Source organism: Petaurus breviceps, unplaced genomic scaffold, assembly GCF_028583685.1.
Source record: "Petaurus breviceps papuanus isolate PSGF00001 unplaced genomic scaffold, PetGlider_PUasm1.0 90654, whole genome shotgun sequence".
NCBI classification, from domain to species: Eukaryota; Metazoa; Chordata; class Mammalia; order Diprotodontia; family Petauridae; genus Petaurus; species Petaurus breviceps.
In genome coordinates this window covers 5,838,309-5,859,027 of record NW_027187301.1, presented here as the reverse complement: position 1 = coordinate 5,859,027, position 20,719 = coordinate 5,838,309, and the positions used below count along the sequence as shown (strand labels likewise).

The 20,719-nt window shown below is 41.8% G+C and overlaps 1 protein-coding gene and 1 pseudogene across 1 annotated transcript in view; both read left to right on the top strand.

Moving 5' to 3' along the window:
* Positions 1-20,719, top strand: part of MUC4 (mucin 4, cell surface associated) — a 47,097-nt gene that overhangs the window by 242 nt on the left and 26,136 nt on the right. Inside the window, exons 2-10 of the mRNA XM_069065046.1 lie at positions 873-1,037; positions 8,206-8,358; positions 9,170-9,300; positions 10,223-10,311; positions 11,088-11,267; positions 12,408-12,527; positions 19,255-19,374; positions 19,555-19,760; positions 20,521-20,619. Of these exons, the coding sequence (XP_068921147.1) occupies positions 873-1,037; positions 8,206-8,358; positions 9,170-9,300; positions 10,223-10,311; positions 11,088-11,267; positions 12,408-12,527; positions 19,255-19,374; positions 19,555-19,760; positions 20,521-20,619 (1,263 nt within the window). The remainder of the gene's footprint in view (positions 1-872; positions 1,038-8,205; positions 8,359-9,169; positions 9,301-10,222; positions 10,312-11,087; positions 11,268-12,407; positions 12,528-19,254; positions 19,375-19,554; positions 19,761-20,520; positions 20,620-20,719) is intronic.
* Positions 3,050-3,403, top strand: LOC138143766 (V-type proton ATPase subunit G 1 pseudogene; annotated as a pseudogene).

The window sequence follows — 20,719 nt, the reverse complement described above, 5'->3', positions numbered from 1 at the left end:
TGGGCCCCCTGGCTCAAGAACATCAACTCTAGCTTCAAGCTACTCTTTCATATTCGTTTGAGTTAATCAACAACTTCTTTTGGAACTTGGGGTTCACAGACCCCCAAGGGGTTCATGGAAAGACTTCAGCGACTCCATGATCTGGGATGGGGGAAAAATACATCTTTATTTTTCTAACCTCTAACTAGAATTAAGCATTTCCTTCAATTATTCAAAAATATCATGCTGAGAAAGGGTCCTTAGACTGTGCCATCTTCTTAAGTGTTCTCTGAATTTATAGGATGACGAATGAGTTATGTGGGATAATTTTTAAAAAATGTTTATTCTGAACTTATCAAATGCTGTATAAGGGGTATTTGCCTATGCATAGCAAAACAAAAACAAAACATGTATAGTCTCTTCTATGTATAGACTGCTTATATATATGTTTGTATGTGTGTATATATATATACATATATATATCTCAACTTGTAGCCAAACTTCCTTCTTTGTCTGACCTTTTTGTCGTGCCTTCTGCTCTTTATAGTTAAAAAAAGAGGTCTCAGAGACCCTCTTTTGTCTTTCTTTTCTTTTTTCTTTTGTTTCTCCCCTATCCCTATTTCCGAACCCTCCCCTTCCACCTTCCTCTGCCTAATAGAAAAAGAAAAGTCAGATAAAATCCTTGTAATAAATATTCCTAATGAAGCAAAATATATAGGATGATTTAAAGGACTAACCTGAAGGTAAGGGGATATAATTCACCCAGAGACTGTGCCATCTCTAAGATGCCAACTGCTGCCCTATCTGCACAGTCAGCCAAACTAATCTCCTGGTTCCTTCCCTCTCTTCTACTAAAAGCACCTGGACCTGAACGCTAACTTGACTACTTTCAGTTTACAGACAATGGCCACATCATCTTCCCACCCTCAGAATTCGACATTTTCTCCTACCCAAACCCACCTCCCAGGGGCTTTACAGAAAACTACAAGTTGGCCACAGTGGCTGCATTCTGGGATGATGCTGATTTTTCCAGTGGTCGAGGAGAAATATTTTACCAGGTGGGTGTGACCGACTTGATTCAAAGGCTACTAAGGGGGTCTAGAATTGAGTGGGAGGAGCAGAAAGGGGTGGGGAGGAAGAGAATGGTTGAGAATCAGGATCAAGGACACCCAGACAGAGTATCAGCATGGTAAAGTGGACAAAGAGCTATTCTGCCTCTGATGCCTACCGACTGTGTGACTTTAGGCAAGTCATTTGACCCTGCTGTTACCCAGGAAATGCCAACTTAGGATGTTCCTCTCCAAAGTTCCCTATATGAATGAAATCGCACATCAAAACTAGATCATTTCAAGAACCCTGCTTTAACAAACTTGGATCATGTCAAAAAGTCTGCCTCTGCACCTGGGCTGTACTATTGCTATCCATTCAGTCAAAAATATTTACTAAGCATCTGCTATGTGCAAGGCATTGTGCCAGGGAATGAATAGGATATAAGACTAAAATGAATGAAGCACAGTCCTTGCCTTCTAAAAGTCTGTCCCCCAAGACCTCCACCTTAAGGGATTTCTAGTTCCATTCTGGTCTCAGCTTGAGTCCCCTCCTACAAAAGGTCCTTGTTCAGGGTGGGGAACCTGCAGCCTTGCAGTCACATGTGGCCTTCTAGAGCCTTAAGTGGGGCCTTTTGACTGAATCCAAATTTTACAGGGAAAAGGCTGCACTTAAGGATCAAGAAGGGCACATGTGTCCTCCGGGACACAGGCTCTCCATCCCTGTCCTAGTCATTCCCCTGAGGTCCAATCCCATGGCATCCCACATCACCAACTCCTTATTATACATTTTGAATGGGTTATGCTGTAGACATTTCCAAAATGACTTGTCTGTAACTGAGCTTATTATCTTTTTCTCCAGACCCCCTCCTTTCCCTAAATAATGTATTTCTCTTGAGGTCACCACCGTTCTTTCAGTTGCCTTCCTTTGCCCTGTAGGGATTCATCCTTGCTTCTTCATTCTCAGTCATATCCAATTCCTTGCCAAGTCTGAATGGCATGTCTCATACTCATTCCCTTCTCTTCACACCCAGCCACTACCCTAACTGTCCTTCAGCACCTCTCACCTGGACCATTGAAAAAGCCTTTTAGTGGTGGCTAGGTTGCACAGTGAATAGAGCACTGGCCCTGGGAGTCAGGAGGACCTGAGTTCAAATATGACCTCAGACACTTAACACTTAACTAGCCGTGTGACCTTGGGCAAGTCACTTAACCCCAATTGCCCTCCCCCAAAAAAAGCCTTTTAGTTGGCCTTCCTCCCTCAATGTCCCTCATCCAGCCTCCACACATCTGCCAAAGCTCAGGTTTGGCCATATCTCTTCTCAGCTCAGTAACCTCCAGGGACTCCCTATCACCTGCAAGGTCCACTGCAAACACCTCTCCTTAGCACTGAATATAATAACCAGCAGGAACAGCTATCCTTTACGTGGTGATTTAAGGTTTGCAAAGCTCGGTACAAATGAAATCTCATTGGAACCTCACCACCACCCAGAGAGGCAGGTGATGGATATTCTTACCATCAAACCCATCTGTCGGGCCACTACTGTACTTTGCTCCACTTGGATTCTTTCAGATTGGCCTCCTTCCTGTTTCTCATACATGACATTCACCTCCACTCTCCACTCTTTACCCTGGCTGCTTCCTATGGCTTACATTTCGCTCTCTTCTCATGTTTTCTGAGAATCTCTAGTTTCGTTCACAGCTCAGCTCACTCAGGCACTACGGGGCCGTCCTGAGCCCCTTTCCTCATCTCTGAGCTCCTAACAAGTTTCCTGAAATTTACTTTGCCTGCTACTCTATATATTTCGTATTTCTTTTGACACCTACGTACGCCTGTGGTCTCTCCTGATAAAAATGCAAGCTGCCCAGGGAGCAGGGACTTTTTGCCTTTGTGTCCAGGTTCTCAGCACATAATAGGTGATGGCGTAGTCCTCTGCCGCAACCTCTGACGCGCGGGGATGCAGAGTCATTGGGCGGAGGGAGAGGATTGAGTGCCATCAGTCTGGGTTTCGGTGGGGCTCGCCATGGCCAGCCAATCGCAGGGCATCCAGCAGCTTCTGCAGGCAGAAAAGCGGGCTTCCGAAAAGATTGCCGAAGCCCGCAGGCGAAAGCTTGAGAGACTGAAGCAGGCCAGGGAAGAAGCCCAGAGCGAGGTGGAACAGTACCGACTCAAGAGGGAGTCGGAATTTAAGGCCAAAGAACTTGAAGCCCTTGGTAGCCACGGCACCTCCAGCGTCGAGATAGAGAAGGAATCCGAGGCGAAGATAGCCTTAATCCAGGACCAGTTCCGAAAGAACAGGGAGATGGCTGTAGAATTCCTGCTGGATGTGGTGTATAAAATCCAGCCCAAACCCCGTGACACCAAACTCATCATATAATTAGGGAAAAGAAAGAAAAAAGGAAGAAGGAAAGAGAGAAAGGAAGGGAAGGAGGAAGAAAGACCAAATATATAATTAGGGAAAAGAAAGAAGAAAAAAAAGGAAGAAAAGGAGGAAGAAAGAAAGAAAAAGAAAAAAGTGAGCCCAGATTTCATAGGTTGGCGGTTCAATTCCCCTACTGCACAATGTGAAGTTTTAGCCACGCTGCAATTCTGTTCTTGTGTGGATCCTTCAGATTACTGCTGTATTGTATTCCAACCTCGTTGGAGACTAGAGAATCTAGCTACACACATATTGAAAGGTCATCAAAGATTTAATAGTCTTGTCTCTTACTCATAATGAGTACAGTTTTTTCTGGGCATTGTGTTCTTAAGCTGGAGAATGCCACACAAGTTTCTTCAGTGGTCTTAGTGAAGGAGAAATTCTTTTAAAAAAGGAAGCTAAATCCAAGAGAGAAAAAAGGAGTTAAATTAGTCAGTTCTACGGGGGGGGAGTGCTATTCTGCTTTCTTAGTGAGGCTTCGTGCAGAAGAAAATTCATTAAAGAAAAAAGTTAAAAAGTGCATGAAGTTCTATGTAGCTTTCTCAAGGGCATGATTATTGCAAACATGAGGGAAACCTGAGAACTAAATGAGTATCCTTAAAATAGCTCCATCTAGGTGGGGGTTAGTGTAAAGTTATTGATACAGCTATTTAGGATCTTTTGTGTTAACCTTGATATGGAACAGAACCAGCTGATGGAACTCAGGTGCTTAAGAATACCGTTACATTTAGTAAAGGGATGGCCACTTGAAAGTAAAGGTTCTTTAAGATAAGTGTTCCTTAGCTTTTCCTCTGGTTCACACCTTTTAAAACGAATAGTCAAAAAAAAAAAAAAAGTAACCCATCCTCCTCTATGTGTTACTTGGGAAATTAGCAGCACCCAAAGTCTTTGTTTTTTGTTTTCCTTTTTTTCTTTTCTTCCTTTTTTAAGAAAAATGTGCATTGGGGCGGCTAGGTGGCGCAGTGAATAGATCACCAGCCCTGCAGTCAGGAGGACCTTGAGTTCAAATGGGGCCTCAGACACAACACTTAACTAGCTATGTGACCTTGGACAAGTCACTTAACCCCAATTGCCCTGTCTTCCCCCCTCCAAAAAGCAAAAAGCACAAAACAAAACAAAATTTAAAAAAAAAATGTGCATTACAGGAACCTTAGGAAGAAAAATAGTATTTTTTCAACAGTTTTTCCTAACATTAATTGCCTTTTTTCAGAGATCCTCCACAGAACTTACTTTAGATGTCTTATTTTCAAAGTGACTTCTAGTGTGCTAGATGTCTCAATTTAAGTGTCTTATGTACATATCATGAACTTCCAGCTCAGTATTTTTTTGAGGCAGGCTCTAAAGTTAGAGATACAAAAGAACATATCTGCTGACTTTCAAGAACCCCTTGGTCATCCATTCTTTTGCTGTGGTTGAGCTTGTTTAATTGAGGTAGAGAGCACTGGAATTTATGGAGGGATGCGAATTAGAACCGTGTATTTGAGTGCTGATTCATCCTCCCCGTTTTAGGGGAGGGCTAGTTATCATATTATCAATATCTTCATAATTCTTAGGGATTTCAAAATTGTCACTGAAACTATTTAAATTGGGACCCCAGAGGTATATAAGATTTGATAACTTTAGGTTAGCCCTTAAGCATATGTTTTCTAATTCCCCTAGAGTGAGTTCAACTAGGTGACCCTTTCCAGCTATAACTCCTAGAAAAGACCCCCATATCTTAAACCTGTGTTGTTTAAATCTGCCCCAGAGTCAATTGAAAGTACTACACTATAGTTTTGCCAATAGGATAGGGCCAGACATCTGGTCCTCAGTTTTGACTGATAAAAGGAACTCTGTGGTGAAGAAATGCCAGCATCTTCACTGTAATTTAATAGTCCTAGTGTATTTGCCAATAGGCTTTCCCTTCCCAAATCTTAGGTCTGTAAGGATTGTATTGACTCTTTCTCAAATATATACAGAAATGAGTCAAGCTTATAAAAATACAAGTCATTCCCCAAGTTATAAATGGTCAAAGGATATAAACAGGCAGTTTTCAGACAAAGAACTGTAGTCATATGAAAAAATGCTCTGAATCACTATTAGAGAAATGCAAATTAAAATAACTCTGAGATAGCACTTCACATCTATCAAATTGGCTAATATGACAAAAAAGGAAAATGTTGGATGTTGGAGGGGATATGGGAAAATGGGGCCACTTAATGCACTGTTGGTGGAGCTGTGAACTGATCCAACAATTTTGGAGAGCAATACCTAGGTCTATATTCCAAAGACATCCAAAAAAAGGGACAGGATCTATTTTTACAAAAATATTTATAGTAGCTCTTTTTGTTGTGGCTAAGAATTGGAAATTGAGGGGATGCCCATCAACTGGACAATGCCTAAACAAGCTGTCTATAATAGAATATTATTGTACTATAAGAAATGACAAGCAGAATGATTTCAGGAAAACCTGGAAAGACTTACAAGAACTGATCCATAGTGAAGTGAACAGAACCAGGAAAATGTTGAGGACAGTAGCAGCAATATTGAGGAAGAACTGTGAATGACTTAGCTATTCTCAGCAATGTAATGATGCAAGACAATCCCAAAGGACTAATGATAAAGCATACTATTCACCTCCAGAGAAAGAACTGATCTTGTTTGAATACAGACTGAAGCAAGCTATTTTTCACTTTCTTCCATTTTTAAAATTCATGTCATCTTGTACAAAATGACTGACATGGAAATGTTTTACATAATTGCACATGTGTAACCTATATTAAATTGCTTATCATCTGGGGGGAGTAGGAAGGGAGGAATAAAATTTGTAATTCAAAACTTTAAATAAAAATGACAGGAAAAATGTTAAAAGAAAAAAAAGAATTGTTTGATTCATAGAATTTACATTGTTCTTGCTCATATTTTTACCTGTTTCCATTTTATAACTTTTATTTCTCCTCATTTCACTTGTCTACTTTCTCTCAAAACAGTATGCCCCTGCTGTGAGCCTATTCAGAAATTCCTGCCTTTCGTGCTTCCTCCTCTCTCTTTTCTGCCAAAAAGAAATCTAAAGAAAAGGCATCATATTCAATCTCCTCACCATGATTCCTTACCTCTTTTCATAGTCACTTTGCTCTTTAGTGGCCAACAGTGCCCATTAAGTAGCCTTCTCACATGATCAATTTAAATAAACATTGACATTAAAAAATGCGTGTTAAATTGAATTAACTCTGATTATTTAATTTTAATTATTTAATTTTTAAAAGCTTTACTGCAGCAAAAGGGAAGTAAGGGGTGATAGAGATAACTTAGATGTGTGACTAGGCAGAATAATTGCTACTGAGAGGGAAAGGCAGGAGAAGCTGTTTCTAGCTGGTCTAGCAAGAGAAGGCTTCATGGAGAAGTTGGTATATGAACTGGGCTCTGAAAGATCAGTTAATAAGCACATGCCAGGGGCAGCTAGGTGGCACCTTTGAATCGAGTACTGGCCCTGGAGTCAGGTGGATTTGAGTTCAAATCCAGCCTCAGACATTTGACACACCACAGACAATTGACTTGGACAAGTCACTTAACCCTAATTACCCTGCATTCCCCCCTCCCCCCCCCAAAAAAAGGACATGGCAGGCACTGTGATAGGTACTGGAGATACAAATACAAAGAGTGGGTAGGATTTAATTGGAGAGACTGAGAAGAGGAAAGACACCCAGCTGGATCCTTACTACTAGGAGTGTTCTTTGAACCCCAGTCCTGTCCACCTGTGTTTACTTCCCCATGACTTGCCACATCCCTGCTTCACTTAAATCCAATTCACTTGCTTGTCATGACGTCACCTTCCTGATGTCATGGTCCCCATGTCAAGGACAAAAACAACAACCACCTCCTGATGAATTCCAGCTTCCTGCTGGTGGCCAGACTTCTAATTGATCCTGTGTTTAGAATAAACGATTCATTTGTAAGGTGACAATCCAGGTCTAGGGAAAGGAAGTCGGAGGTCTGAAAGCCCTAGTGGAAAGAATACTTGGTTAGAGGCCAAAAGACTTCAGCTCAGCCCAGTGGATAGAGCCCTTGGTCTGGAGGCAGAGAGACCTGAATCTAAATCCAGCCTTAACACTAACTGCATAACTCTGGACAAATCATTTAACCTTTGCCTCAGTTCCCTCATCTGTAAAAGGGGAATAATAATAATAATAACCTATTTTATAGGATTGTTATGAAGACCAAATGAGAGAATAATTGTGAAGTGGTTAGCACAGTGCCTGGCATATAGCAAACAAATAAAGGTTATTATTTTTGAATCATAGAATGTTAGAACTGTAAGCGTTCTAGGGAAGATTACCTCTACCATATGGGGTAATCTCATCCACTCCCCTTCTTCCCTCCTCCATTCTAAAGATAAGGAAATCCTAAGAGATATCACTTAGTGCCTCAGTTTCTCATGTTGTAAAAGGAAGAGAATAGTTCTTGGACTGTTTTGCTCACAAAGAGGGGGTGAAGTCCATTAAGATGCTTTCTGTGAAAATGTCCTCTGATACTCTTAGAGGAATTACTAAGAGCAAAAAGCAAACACCTGATTCACACTAGTAACAATATAAATTCCAGGATGGGGTCGAGGGAAGGGACAAAGGCTTGGAAAATATTGAAAGATACTTAATAAGAAGACTCGAGTTGTTGAAAAAATGATATGAAATCCTAGGGGTTAAAGGAGAAACCTAGAGGAAGGAGGGGTGGGCAACTGAAAGGGATTCTGGGTAGGTCTTTATATTTTCCTCTCTTTTTCCTAGGAATACAACACATTCTATGGGGAAGAATACAGCTTCCTGAAAGAAGTGGAATCTCAGATTCAAAAATTTACTGGGATCCAGTATGAGGCCAGATGGACCCTGAAGATCACATGGGTGAAAGCCCCTCCATACCCAGCCCAGAGAATATCTGGGGTAAGGGGAAAGACTCAGAAAGCTCCCTGTATAGACATCTGAAAAGAAGCAACCAAGAACCTTTAGGCTAGAGAGGGCTCCCAAAGTTCTCCTCCAGTAAGAAAGCTACTTAACATGGTCTTAAAAGTTTCCCAGAGAGATTTAACCAAAACTACTTAGTAACCTACTCCGGGGAGGGGAGTGACAGCCCTTACAGATGGAAATCTCTTTTCAGTGTCATTCATTCATTCCAATATTTATTGCAAAGCAGTTATGTATAAAGCACCAAGCTAAGAGCTGTGAACACAAGATATACATATAAGATACTTTAAGAAATTTCTCGTCCCCACTGCTTCAATTTCTTTTATCCTTTTTCTTAAGTAAGAGAATAGTAGATCACCATTTTATGTACAATATATCTGAGGGGGCTGATGAAGGTGTCCTTTGACTTTCTCTTATTCCAGCTAAGAAACTTTGATCCCTTTAATCATGTCCTGTAAACTACCTTTTCTAATTTTAAACTGTAATATGGAGTGATTTTTCTCACCTTCTAGAAATGAATTATAAAGAAACATTTTCCAGTTTGTAAAGTGCTTTGAGAGAGCAATGGATGAAAACTTCTCTAAAGACCCAAATGAGTTGATGACAAATACATACATATATCTATGTATATGTATATGTATATATATATGTAATTTCTCATTATTGTTTGACCTAAAACACTGAGTATGTTAGGAGGCAGAGAGAAGGGTGGTATTTAACATGATGTCCATGCAATATAGAGAAAATTGACTACTTACTGAGTATCTATATGTTTGTCCCAAACCTCTAGGACAACACCTTCCAGGCCATCCTCACGACTGATGGGAGCCTCTCTTTTGCCCTTATCCTTTACCAAAATGGTGGAATGCAGTGGGCTGTGCCCCCACCCTCAGCAGCTGATGTTCTCATAGGCTTCTCCAGGTAGCATGTGGAAGATGACTGTTACTATAAATTTAGCTTCCCGTTTGTCATACTTGATTCTAAGAAAGGACACAAAACATCATTTCAGATATAGATATACATGACTTCCTTCCCTCCCCCCCCATTCCCCATATAACACAGATGTCCCTTATTTATATTGACTCAAATTCAATTCAATGAACATTTATTAGGCATCCACTATGTGCCAGGCACTTTGCTAGGCCCTGGGGACACAGAGGCAAAAATAAAAACAGCCCCTCCCTTAAAGGAGCTTACCTTTTTTTTTTTTTTATCCTTTGGGAGGGCAACTGGGGTTAAGTAACTTGCCCAAGGTTACATGGCTAGTTTTCCTGTGTGGGTGTTGTGTCTGAGGCCAGAACCAAACTCGGGTCCTCCTGACTCCAGGGCTGGCATTTTACTTGCTGTACCACCTAGCCTCCCCAAGGAGTTTACCTTCTACTGTGGGATACAACATATATACAGATAAGTAAATGTAAAATATATGCAAAGTAAATGGGCAAGATGGCAAACGCCCTTTTTTTTCTTCCTTCATACTTTTTCCCCCTGTTGGAAGGGAGAATAAAAGATGTCTCAGTGAAGTCATTTTTATCCAAAATGCTAAAGTGCTGAGTTCCTCCTTCTCTCCCCTGAGTTGCCTTCTAGAAGCGCTTCTCAGTCCCTTTCTGGAACAGACACAACTAGGCTCAGTCTCATTTTTCTGCTATTTGTATTTCCTTGGTTCCTAATTGAGTGAATTCATACATTTCCTATGTGTGTCCTAGGGTTATAGCTCAGATGCCTCACAGTACCTCGTACAGGGCTCTGTCCACAGAACATAGAGTATCCTTTTTTTTTTTTTTTAAGACTGACAGCCCCTAATCTTAGCAGGCATTGCAATCTCAGGTCTTTTCTTTGTTCCCAGTGGAGATGGATTTTTCTTCAATGATCCATTGACCTCAAGGCCCCCAGAAGAGAAATATCGTCCAGATCAGGTCAAAGGTTCTGAAACAGGTAACAGAATTGCCTTCATTTTATTCACACACTTTCAGAAAAATAGTAGACACAGAGCATATATGAAAGTAGTGGTTTTGGCCCCCAAACCAAACAACAAGAAATTGCAGAGCATAAGTCAATTTTGTAATTCATGATATGAAAATAATATTAGAATTAAGACAAATTCAGTTGAGCAGGAGGAGAAATTTGTTACTATGAGGACTGACAGAAGGGTCTCAGCCCTAGGGAATTTAGGAACACATCAAACTCCTAATGCAGAAGGTTTACACCAGTCTTCCTGATGTAGCGACCCTCAGCCTCACTCCTGCCCCAACTTTCTGAGCTCTTCTCTTAGTAGCTTCTCTGCTTTTATCCCTGTCTGGATGGACATGCTGGGGTAAATAAAGCCTCCTTTCTAAAATCTTCTTTATGTTTATCTCTGAGATTCTTGGAGGGAAACCCAAATAGGATGTGTTGAGTCATTTACTATCTTTGTGAATTTGGAGAAGTCATTTAAGCTACTGGGGCCTGAGTTTTTTTATATCTAAAATAAAAGAATTGGACTAAATTACCTCTGAAATCCTTTCCACCTCTGAATCTATGATCTTTATGATCCTGTCAGAAAATCCCAGGCTGTGCAGTGAAGGAAAAACAAGATGGAAGACTAGTATGGGAAATGGGGTGTATGTTTTTTTCAAACTACCAATTGTCCCTAAAACCCCAAATGAAACTAAACTATGGCTGTGACCTGGTCTAAGCCTCCCCTCTCTCTCCTTCCCTATCTTCCACCCCAGGCTTAAGGGGTTTTCAGATATACAGGTTACAAAGAGAGTGGGACATACGACCAAACTACCGCTTGAAGTGTCTGCAGTGGCTGAAGCAGAACTCAGTGCGTGGATGGAACTGGAACCTGTTTTGTCCTTGCTCCTGGCAGCAGGGTGTATGGGACCTGCGATTTCAGCCAGTTACAACAGGTGATACCCTCTCCCCATCTCCTGAACTCCTCCTTCAGACCAGTCTCCCTGCCATTCTCTCTCTCCCTCTTCTCTAACCATCATTCTTCCCTTCCTGCTCCATTCCCCAGTCCTTCCTGCAACAGCTTCTTTGCCCTACCCTGGGTCCCCAGTTCCTCCCAATGAATTCAAGCTACACTGTTATCAAAGAAAAAATATTAATAGTGTCCTCTGAGTTTTAGACACAAGTCTGGCAGAAATTATTTGTTTTCACAACTATCCTAAATTTGGGCATTTCTAGTTTAAAAAGAGAAATACCAAAACTGACATAATTTCCCTGCCCCATTCTCATGCCCTCAGATAATTTGAAGTAACATTTATAGGAATGTTGAATAAGAAAAATAGTCACAATATAATAAAATACAGTTTGTGATGAACCTGTTCCATAATAGAACAATAATCACTTAATCTTCCCCAAATACTACCCAGTTCTTTCTTTAACCACTACCCTCAAGGGTTCTACACTGATCGATACCCTAATCTCTCCAGAGGGAGAGAAAGAGGGGAAAGAGGCTATTTTTAGTGGGTCATAACTTTTAACCCACTTGGAAATGGAGGAGACAATGATCTTAACTAGAAACATGGGATTTCTTATTTTAATTTTGGTTACCATTCTTAATGGAGGTCATCTCCAGACGTCCTGATACCACTGGACCCTGACAGCTCCAGAGAAGAAAGCGAGGCTGGTGACTTTGCACAGCCCTCCCTTACTTAAATCCAATACACTTGTAAGTCATGCACCTTCCTGCTGTCATGGTCCTTTTCAAGGATGGAGGACAAATAACAATAGCAACCATCCTTAACCCATTTTTCTCAGATATTAGCTTTTGTTCTTGACCTTTTATACTTTTCTAAAGGGGAAAGTCTGGAAAAAAAAGACCTTTTTGTTACATTTGAGGAATATTTATTTCTTAATATTTTCAGTTGAAGTAAAAATATTTTTTAATTTGCTTCCATACTCTCTCCCAATTTTCCAAGCCTCCCAATTCCCCAGGGAAGTAGGATACAGGAATGGTTTGGGAATTATGCTTGCCACCCTATTGTCACCCTCACCAAAACCACCCAGAGCTGGGATGTGAGCAGGATTGGGGTTTGTTGTAGGTTCGATCAACAGAAGGCAGCTCTGTAGCTTTTCCTCCTGGCGAGGGAGCATCTGCTGTGTGTATGGTATCTGGGGAGAGCTTCGTGATGGCTGGAGCATCCAGAACCCTTGGGACCTTGGTGAGTGTGCCTTCTGTGGTCTGACCAGATCTTCCCTAACCCCACCTCCACTTCTTTGCAAACCACTGCTTTTCCCAGGTAAGTTCTATTCCTGTACTTTAAAAATGAAGCTTTATAGCCCCTTGCCCTTTCATTCTTGCCTGTCATTAGCTAGGAAGGAAGGAAAGGAGAAAAAAGGAAGGAAGGGAGGGAGAGAGAATGGAAGAAAAAAGGAAGGAAAGGAGGGAGGGGGATAGAAGAAAAAAAGAAAAGAAGGGTCTTCCCAGTCCAGAAAGCCCACTGCTCTCAGAGTTCAGATCCTGACCAGTCTTTCAGAGGAGAAAATTAGAGTTGACTCTAGAGATATTTCCAAGGATTCTCTTAGGTTGGATCCTAGTCCACCACTGGGTCAGCTATCTATTGGTAATCTCATATTTTAGAAGATAAGATCCCTGGGCACTTAATAAATGCTTGTTGATTGATTGATTGATCTATACATTCAACAACTGTCATTTTAAAAACAAGTAGAACCTATTTGGTCTGTAACAATCAAATTTTTTAAAACATATACAAAAAGTGTTAAAAGGGGTAAAATAGTAACAGCTGACATGTATATAACACTTAAAATTCTTTACAAATATCTAGCTTGATCTTCATAATCACACTGTAAGGTAGATACTATTTTTAAAATTCCATTTTTCAGATGAGGAACCTGAGATAAAGTTATACTGTCATGTGGCTAGAAAGTTGAGGAAACTGAGTCTTAGAAGAGGAATAGGCAGCATATGGGGCAATGGAAAAAGCACTGGCTCTAGTCAGAGGACCTGGGTTCAAGTTATGCCTCTGATGTTTCTTACATGTCACCTTGGTGGCTCATTTCCTTGTCTTTAGAATTAATGGATTGGACTAGCCAGCCTCTGGGTTCCTCCCCAGCTCTGTATCAAGGATCCTAAGTAAATTGCCCAGGGTCACATGCTGTTAAGTATTTGAAGCAGAATTTGAACCTAGGTCTCCTAACCCCAAGTCTAGCACCGCTACTACTATATCCTGAGTCCTCTAAAATGAATTCCTCTAGATTTGCTTTAAACTTGTAACAGTTGATATATTTTGAATTTTTTTTTATTTTAAAGGGTACCACTGTACAGTGGAGCAAGCTCTGACTCTGGAAATAGAAGTCCTGAGTTCAAATCCTTCCTCTGACACTACCTGTATGCCTGTGGACAAGTCATTTCACTTTCCTGGGCCTCAGTTTCCTCATCTTTAAAATGAAGGGGTTTGGAACTTCATGACCTCTAAAGTTCCTTTTAGCCCTAGGTCCATAACCCTTATAATAGTTTTTAGGTTCCAGGTATGTTGTTTTTTTTTTTTGCCTGGCTCCCGTAGTACCATAGTCACTTCTGCATTATCTCAGTGGTAATGCTTCTGAGATATTGAGTCCTCTTCCTGGTGTTTGAGGTGGGAATAACACCCCACCACATCCCTAGGCAAGCTCCAAGGCCTGCAACACCTTTCTCTGCCCTCTTCTTCACCTCGAGGTCAGTCTTGGGATCTGTGTGTTCTGTCCATGGGCTATAAAGGGGCAGGTGCCCAGTTAAGGTGAACTATATCTGCCTGTTCACAAGCTATAATTTGTATGTGAAAATGAGTTGTATCCCTGGAAGTCAAGGCTCTATAGATTATAAAGAAAATTTCTAAAGTTGGCAAAGTTTGTTTCAGAATTTCTTTTTTTAATTAAAAAAAATTTTTGGAGGGGGGAAGGCAGGGCAATCGGGGTTAAGTGACTTCCCCAGGTCACACAGCTAGTAAGTGTTAAGTGTCTGAGGCCAGATTTGAACTCCAGGGCCAGTGCTCTATTCACTGCAACACCTAGGTGCTCCTGTTTCAGAATTTTTGCCTCCAAACCTTATTTAGCATAGCCATCATGAGTTCCTTCCATTGACCCATCAGCATTGGTATCTACTTATATATGGAGAAGGAAATGGTGAACCACTCTAGTATCTTTGTCAAGAAAACCCCAAATGGGGTAACAAAAAGTTAGACACAACCAAAAAGTGACTGAACAGTAACAACTGTCTATATAACCTTGTACTGCCATGCTTCAGAGCATGCTCTGAACCTCCTAAATCAGGGGTCAGCAGCTGTGCTGTGGAGTTTGGTATATCTTTCATAAGGGATACAAGGACCCTTAAGCACTTATAAGAACATAATTCAGGACTCCAGCTGAGTTCAGGTCATTTGTTGTGATAGTAATGGAATATAAAGATCCCCCTGTATTTGGCTTGGTTTTCAAATTGATTGTGTTAAAACCCAGAGCTTGTTAATCCCACCTGTGGGATGGACTTGTTGATGTGAAAAGAGAGTCCTGAACTGGAAGGAGCTGGTGACATAGATTTGGAGAGACAAGAGAGAGGCAGAAGAACATTTTGGAAGCAGCACCCTCGTGGAGGGAGAGAGAGACTGAGAGGATTGCTGAGGGCCACTTGGAATCGCCCTGGACTTTTGAGACCTGCCCCCAGAGCTGCCAAGGACTGAGGAGACATGGCTGTTTTGCTGGTACTTTGTCTGTCTGTTTTGATGTTGTTTTGCCAGATTTGTCCACTGGTGAAAGGCAGTCCTGTTGAAGAAGTCCTGGAACCTGGCTGTTGGCTAAGAGCTCCTGAGACTGTCCTGCAGACAGAGAGTGAATACTGTCCACTGGTGGAGGGCAGTGCTGTTGTTGCAGGGGTCTGGGAACCTTTCTGTTGGTTCAGAAGCCCTGAAGAAGGATTTTCTTGTTGTATGTTTACAGAAATCCTGGGGAGACAAAGCTGAGCAAGGCCACAAGATACATTGCCAGTCTCTTCATTAATTCATCCTTGTCTGCAGAACAGTCCTAGGACCCCTGAAAACATTAGCAAAACCCTCTCCCAGGATTTCTGTAAACATACAACAAGAAAATCCTTCTTCAGGGCTTCTGAACCAACAGAAAGGTTCCCAGACCCCTGCAACAACAGCACTGTACTTCACCAGTGGACAGTATTCACTCTCTGTCTGCAGGACAGTCTCAGGAGCTCTTAGCCAACAGCCAGGTTCCAGGACTTCTTCAACAGGACTGTCTTTCACCAGTGGACAAATCTGGCAAAACAACATCAAAACAGACAGACAAAGTACCAGCAAAACAGCCATGTCTCCTCAGTCCTTGGCAGCTCTGGGGGCAGGTCTCAAAAGTCCAGGGCGATTCCAAGTGGCCCTCAGCAATCCTCTCAGTCTCTCTCTTCCTCCACGAGGGTGCTGCTTCCAAAAAGTTCTTCTGCCTCTCTCTTGTCTCTCCAAATCTACATCACCAGCTTCTTCCAGTTCAGGACTCTCTTTTCACATCAACAAGTCCATCCCACAGGTAGGATTAACAAGCTCTGGGTTTTAACACAATCAATTTGAAAACCAAGCCAATACAGGGGGATCTTTATATTCCATTACTATCACATTTGTATAAGACTCTTCTCATTGGTGGAGAGGGAAACTCCAAGCTGTGTGCCTACAGTGAGGGGCAAAGTTGGCATGAGAACTTTGGACAGAAAAGATTCACTATTCCTTTCCCTTCCTGCTTTCAGAGAGCATGCACACTATTCCAGACTCATTTCAGGGATTTCAGGGAGAGGACAGACTTTGGAAGGCAGGCATTTAGAAGAAAGCCAGCTCCTCAGTCAATATGACTGCTGCTTACTAAAGTCTATTCTCTCTCCAAAGTTCTTTGTGAATAGGGTCTAGAACAAAGATGTCCAACATTGATGGGCAACGTTCCTGATCACTCCAGGATTAATTTAAAATGTAATTGGGATGGTAGCCATGGGCGGGGGGGGAGGGCTGTTGGGGAAGAAAAAAAAGAAATTTACATGACAATTTTGCTGCATATTTTAAAGGATTGGCAAGTTGTGCATAGCAGATTTGCAGTTTCATTTATAATCATCTTTTTATTGTACTGTATTATGGAAATATTTGTTTTATTCCACAAATTAGAAATAAAATTTTAAAAAAAACTAAAAAAATGTAATTGGGAAATATTTAGCAAAATAAATAAAAGTAGGATAGAACTAGATGATGGTAATATGTGGTTTTCTAAGTCAATGTGCTGCCAGGAGGATCCTTATATAGAGTTTAGTGGCTCCAGTTCAAATCTAGTTTGACTAGTCTAGAACAACTTATGTCTTCTCCCCCCAAAAGGCAGAAGAATATCTCTCTTCTCTAAAGCTGTCCAGTCAACTATGGCCTTCACACAGACCCAGCCAAGTCAGTGAAGTCTGTTTTCTCTCCATCAATGGAGAGTTACATGCAAATGCTCCAAGCTTAATTTCTTTGTTGTTTCAGTCATTTCAGTCACGTTGGACTCTTCCTAAGGGGTTTTCTTGGCAAAGGTACTGGAGTGGTTTGCCTAGTTCCTTCTCCAGCTCATTTTACAGATGAGGAAACTGAACCAAACAGGGTTAAGTGAATTGTCCAAGGTCACATAACTAGTAAGTGTCTGAGGCTGGATTTGAACTCAGGGAGATGAGTCTTCCTGACTCCAGGCCAGGCACCCTATCCACTGCACCACCTGGCTGTCCAGTCAGATTTGGCTAGACTATACACATTATACTATTTTAATGAACCAAGGGCTTGTAAATTCATTAATGTGGGTTCTTCCTTCCACTCACACAAATAACAATCCTTCTACAATTAAGTAGATGATGTCCAGTAGTTACCTGGCTGAAAAACCATGATCACCCTGCAACCAATTTGCTGACAAGTGTCACTGAATGTAGCTAAATGGATTCCTGAACAAGAGTCCATGAGCTGGCCCATACTCCAAACTTTTTCAGCATGTTCGAACTTGGAAAAGCTTGTATTCCCCTGGCATATCCTCTAAAGAACCTCTGTCATTTCCATGCTGCAAGGGTGAGGCAGAAGAGGACTTTGGGGGGCATATCAACCACAGGCTAAAGTTATACACCCTCTGTTATTTGAAAGGGCATCTAGATAGCACAGCTAGATAGAGCACTGGGCCTGGAATCAGGAAGACTCTTCTTACTGAGTTCAAATCCGGCCTCAGAGACTTCCTAGCTGAGTGACCTTGGGCAAGTCACTTAATCTCCTGTTTGCCTCAGTTTCCTTATCTGTAAAATGAGCTGAAGAAGGAAATGGCAAAGCACTCCAGGATTTTTGCCAAAAAAAACCTAAATGGGGTCACAAAGAGTCGGATATGATTGAAATGACTCAACAAAAAAATGTTATAATAATAACAATAATATGAACATAAATAATTAACCATTAACGACTCAAACAGTGAGAACTTTAGACTATATAGTAGGCCAGTGAGGGAAATATTTTAAGACAGTCAGCCAAGATGGAGTCAGCCCAAGCAATAAAATTCACAGCCTAACCTCATAAACAACACAATGAGTGAGACAGGGCTCCTTGAGAACTTTTCCATCTTTCAATGACTATCAATTAACCAATAAGTATTTATTAAGTGCCAAGCACTGTGTTAAGTACTGGGGATAGAAGCACAAAAAATGAAACAATTCCTACTCACAAGGAGCTTATACCCTAATGGGGAAGACATGTGCATAAAAATAGGTACAGAATAAAAAAAGTAAGTACATGAATATTAGAGAAATATAAATATAGTGGTTAGATACAAGATAGTTTGGGAGAGAAGACTCTAGTAGTTGGGGGGAATCAGAAAAGGTGTCATCCAGCAGATGGTACTTGAGCTGCATTTTAAAGGAAGCCATGAAGTAAAGGTAAGAAGGGAGTACATTCCACACATGGGGAGGAGGGGGGGGCGGTAACCAGTGCAAAGCCAAGGAGACGGGAGATGGATGGAGGGTAACATTTAAAAACCAGGCCAGTTTGTCTGAATTACAGGAGGTGGGGCTAGGTGGCATAGGGCTTAAAAACTAAAGAAGGAAGTATGTATTTTATCCTCGAGGCTTGATTGAGTAGGAGAGCTTGATACCGTGTTTCCCCGATAATAAGACACTGTCTTATTAATTTTTTTGGACAGAAAAACACCAAAGGGCTTATTTTCAGGGGAGGGCTTATTTTAATGAACATTGACAGCAATTTTAATAAACAGGTAAATGTGAACAAAAAAATGTACCTTTATTCAATAATGAATTCAATAAAGAACAGGATGACACGCTCAACTGCTGCAGCTCTGATTGGATGCAGCTCGGAGCATGGCATGCGTTTCACCCGGGGGGGGGGGAACGGTGCATACAGAGGGTACCGTAATGTAGCGTGTAGCGCAGGGGATCACCTTCACTACAGTAGCAATCTCAATAGGGCTTATTTTTGGGGGAGGGCTTATTTTAAAGGAATCTTACACAGTAAGGGGAGGGCTTATTTTCAGGATAGGTCTTATTATCGGGGAAACACGGTAAACACGGTATAATGAAAAGAATACCTGGATTCAAATTAATTGGATTTGAACCTTGGCTTGGTCACTTATTTTTTATGTGACTTTAAGCAAGTCATTCTTGGCCCTGCTTTCTTCACTAAATGAACTCCTCTTGGACTAGAGTGATGTTATAAGGTCTCTTCTAGTTCCAAATCCTATGACCCCCCAAATCATATCAAGTAGTCCTGTTTTACCCATGCTTGGGGCTGATGGGCAGAAAATGGTGCCCAGAGAGGGTGCCATGAATTTACCTAAGTTCACACCTGGTCTTCTCTCTTGGATTCTCCAATTACTTCATTTCCCCTCTAAACAAGCTGTTGTTCTCAACAGACCAAGAAATGGAGGCCCAAAACTGGTGCTGCCGGTGGAATGACAAGCCATTCCTGTGTTACCTGTATCAGCAGAAGAGGCCTCCTGTCAGCTGTATAGGGTATAGGCCCCCTCGACCTGGTAAGACTGCTGGACTCTGGCCAAAGGGGTTGGGGCTAAGGGATGTCATTGAGAAAATGGAACCATTTGAAGTCGGGGGGGGGGGGGGGGGGCCACAGACAGGCACTCTGCCCCTGCCCACTGCCCAGGCCTTTACATTTTCACACCAATTGTGTAACATTGTCTCCCCAACTTTACCAGCCTGGATGTTTGGAGATCCCCATATCACCACCCTGGATGGTGCCAACTACACCTTCAATGGATTGGGAGACTTTCTGCTGGTTCAAGCCAAGGATGGAAACTCCTCTTTCCTGCTACATGGACGGACAGCCAAGATGGAGTCGGCCCAAGCAACCAAATTCGTTGCCTTTGCTGCCCGCTACCAGTCCAACCTCATAAACCACACAGTAAGTGAGACAGAACTTTCCCATCTCCCCACAGACAACTCTCTCAGGTTCCTCTAACCCACGGGGACTTGTCTTGGAAGAAAATAGCTCAGTAGAGAGGAAAAGGAATAGAGAAGGAAGGGAAAAGGGAGGAGGGAAAAGTGGAGAATGCCCAACATTAGGACAACTGGACTCGTGGATTGGGCTCCATGTGTGACCTTGGGAAATAAAACAATACTAGATAAATGGATAGCATTTATATAGCACTTTAAGATTTGCAAAACATTGTATGTGTGTATGTGTCTGTGTTATCACATTGGATTCCCACAGCAACACTATGAAGTAGCTGCAATTTTTAGCCCCATTTTATAGAGGAGAAAACTGAGGCTGAAAGAGGTCAAATAACTTTCCCAGGGTCACACAGCTAGTAAGTATCTGAGGCAGGATTAGAACTAGGGTCTTGCTGACTCCAATGCCAGCACTCTTACCCATTGTATCATCTAGCTATTTTAGCCCTTCTCTGAATTTCAAGTTTCATCTTTTTTCATGTGGGCTGTATGGCTCTAATTGGACAGGACTTTTAACACTTTCTTTTTTTTTTTTTTTTAAGCAATCAGGGTTAAGTAACTTGCTCAAGGTTACACGGCCAGGTGTTTCTGGGTGGGTGCTAAGTGTCTGAGCCCGGGATTCTATCTCCAGGTCTTCTCAACACTGGAGCTGGTGCTCTTACTCACTGTGCTACCTGGCCACCCCACTTTTAACACTTTCAATTTCCTTTCAGGTTCATTGGTTTCTTATGCCTAATGATACCATCCAGGTTCAACTTGATAACGAGAATGTGACTTTTATGACCCATAGCAACTTTTCAAAAGGTAAGGCAGTGATCACCTTTCTCTTCATTCTCTGGGGCAGGACAAAGCAAGTTGACTAACAAAGGAAGGAAGGAAGGAAGGAAGGAAGGAAGGAAGGAAGGAAGGAAG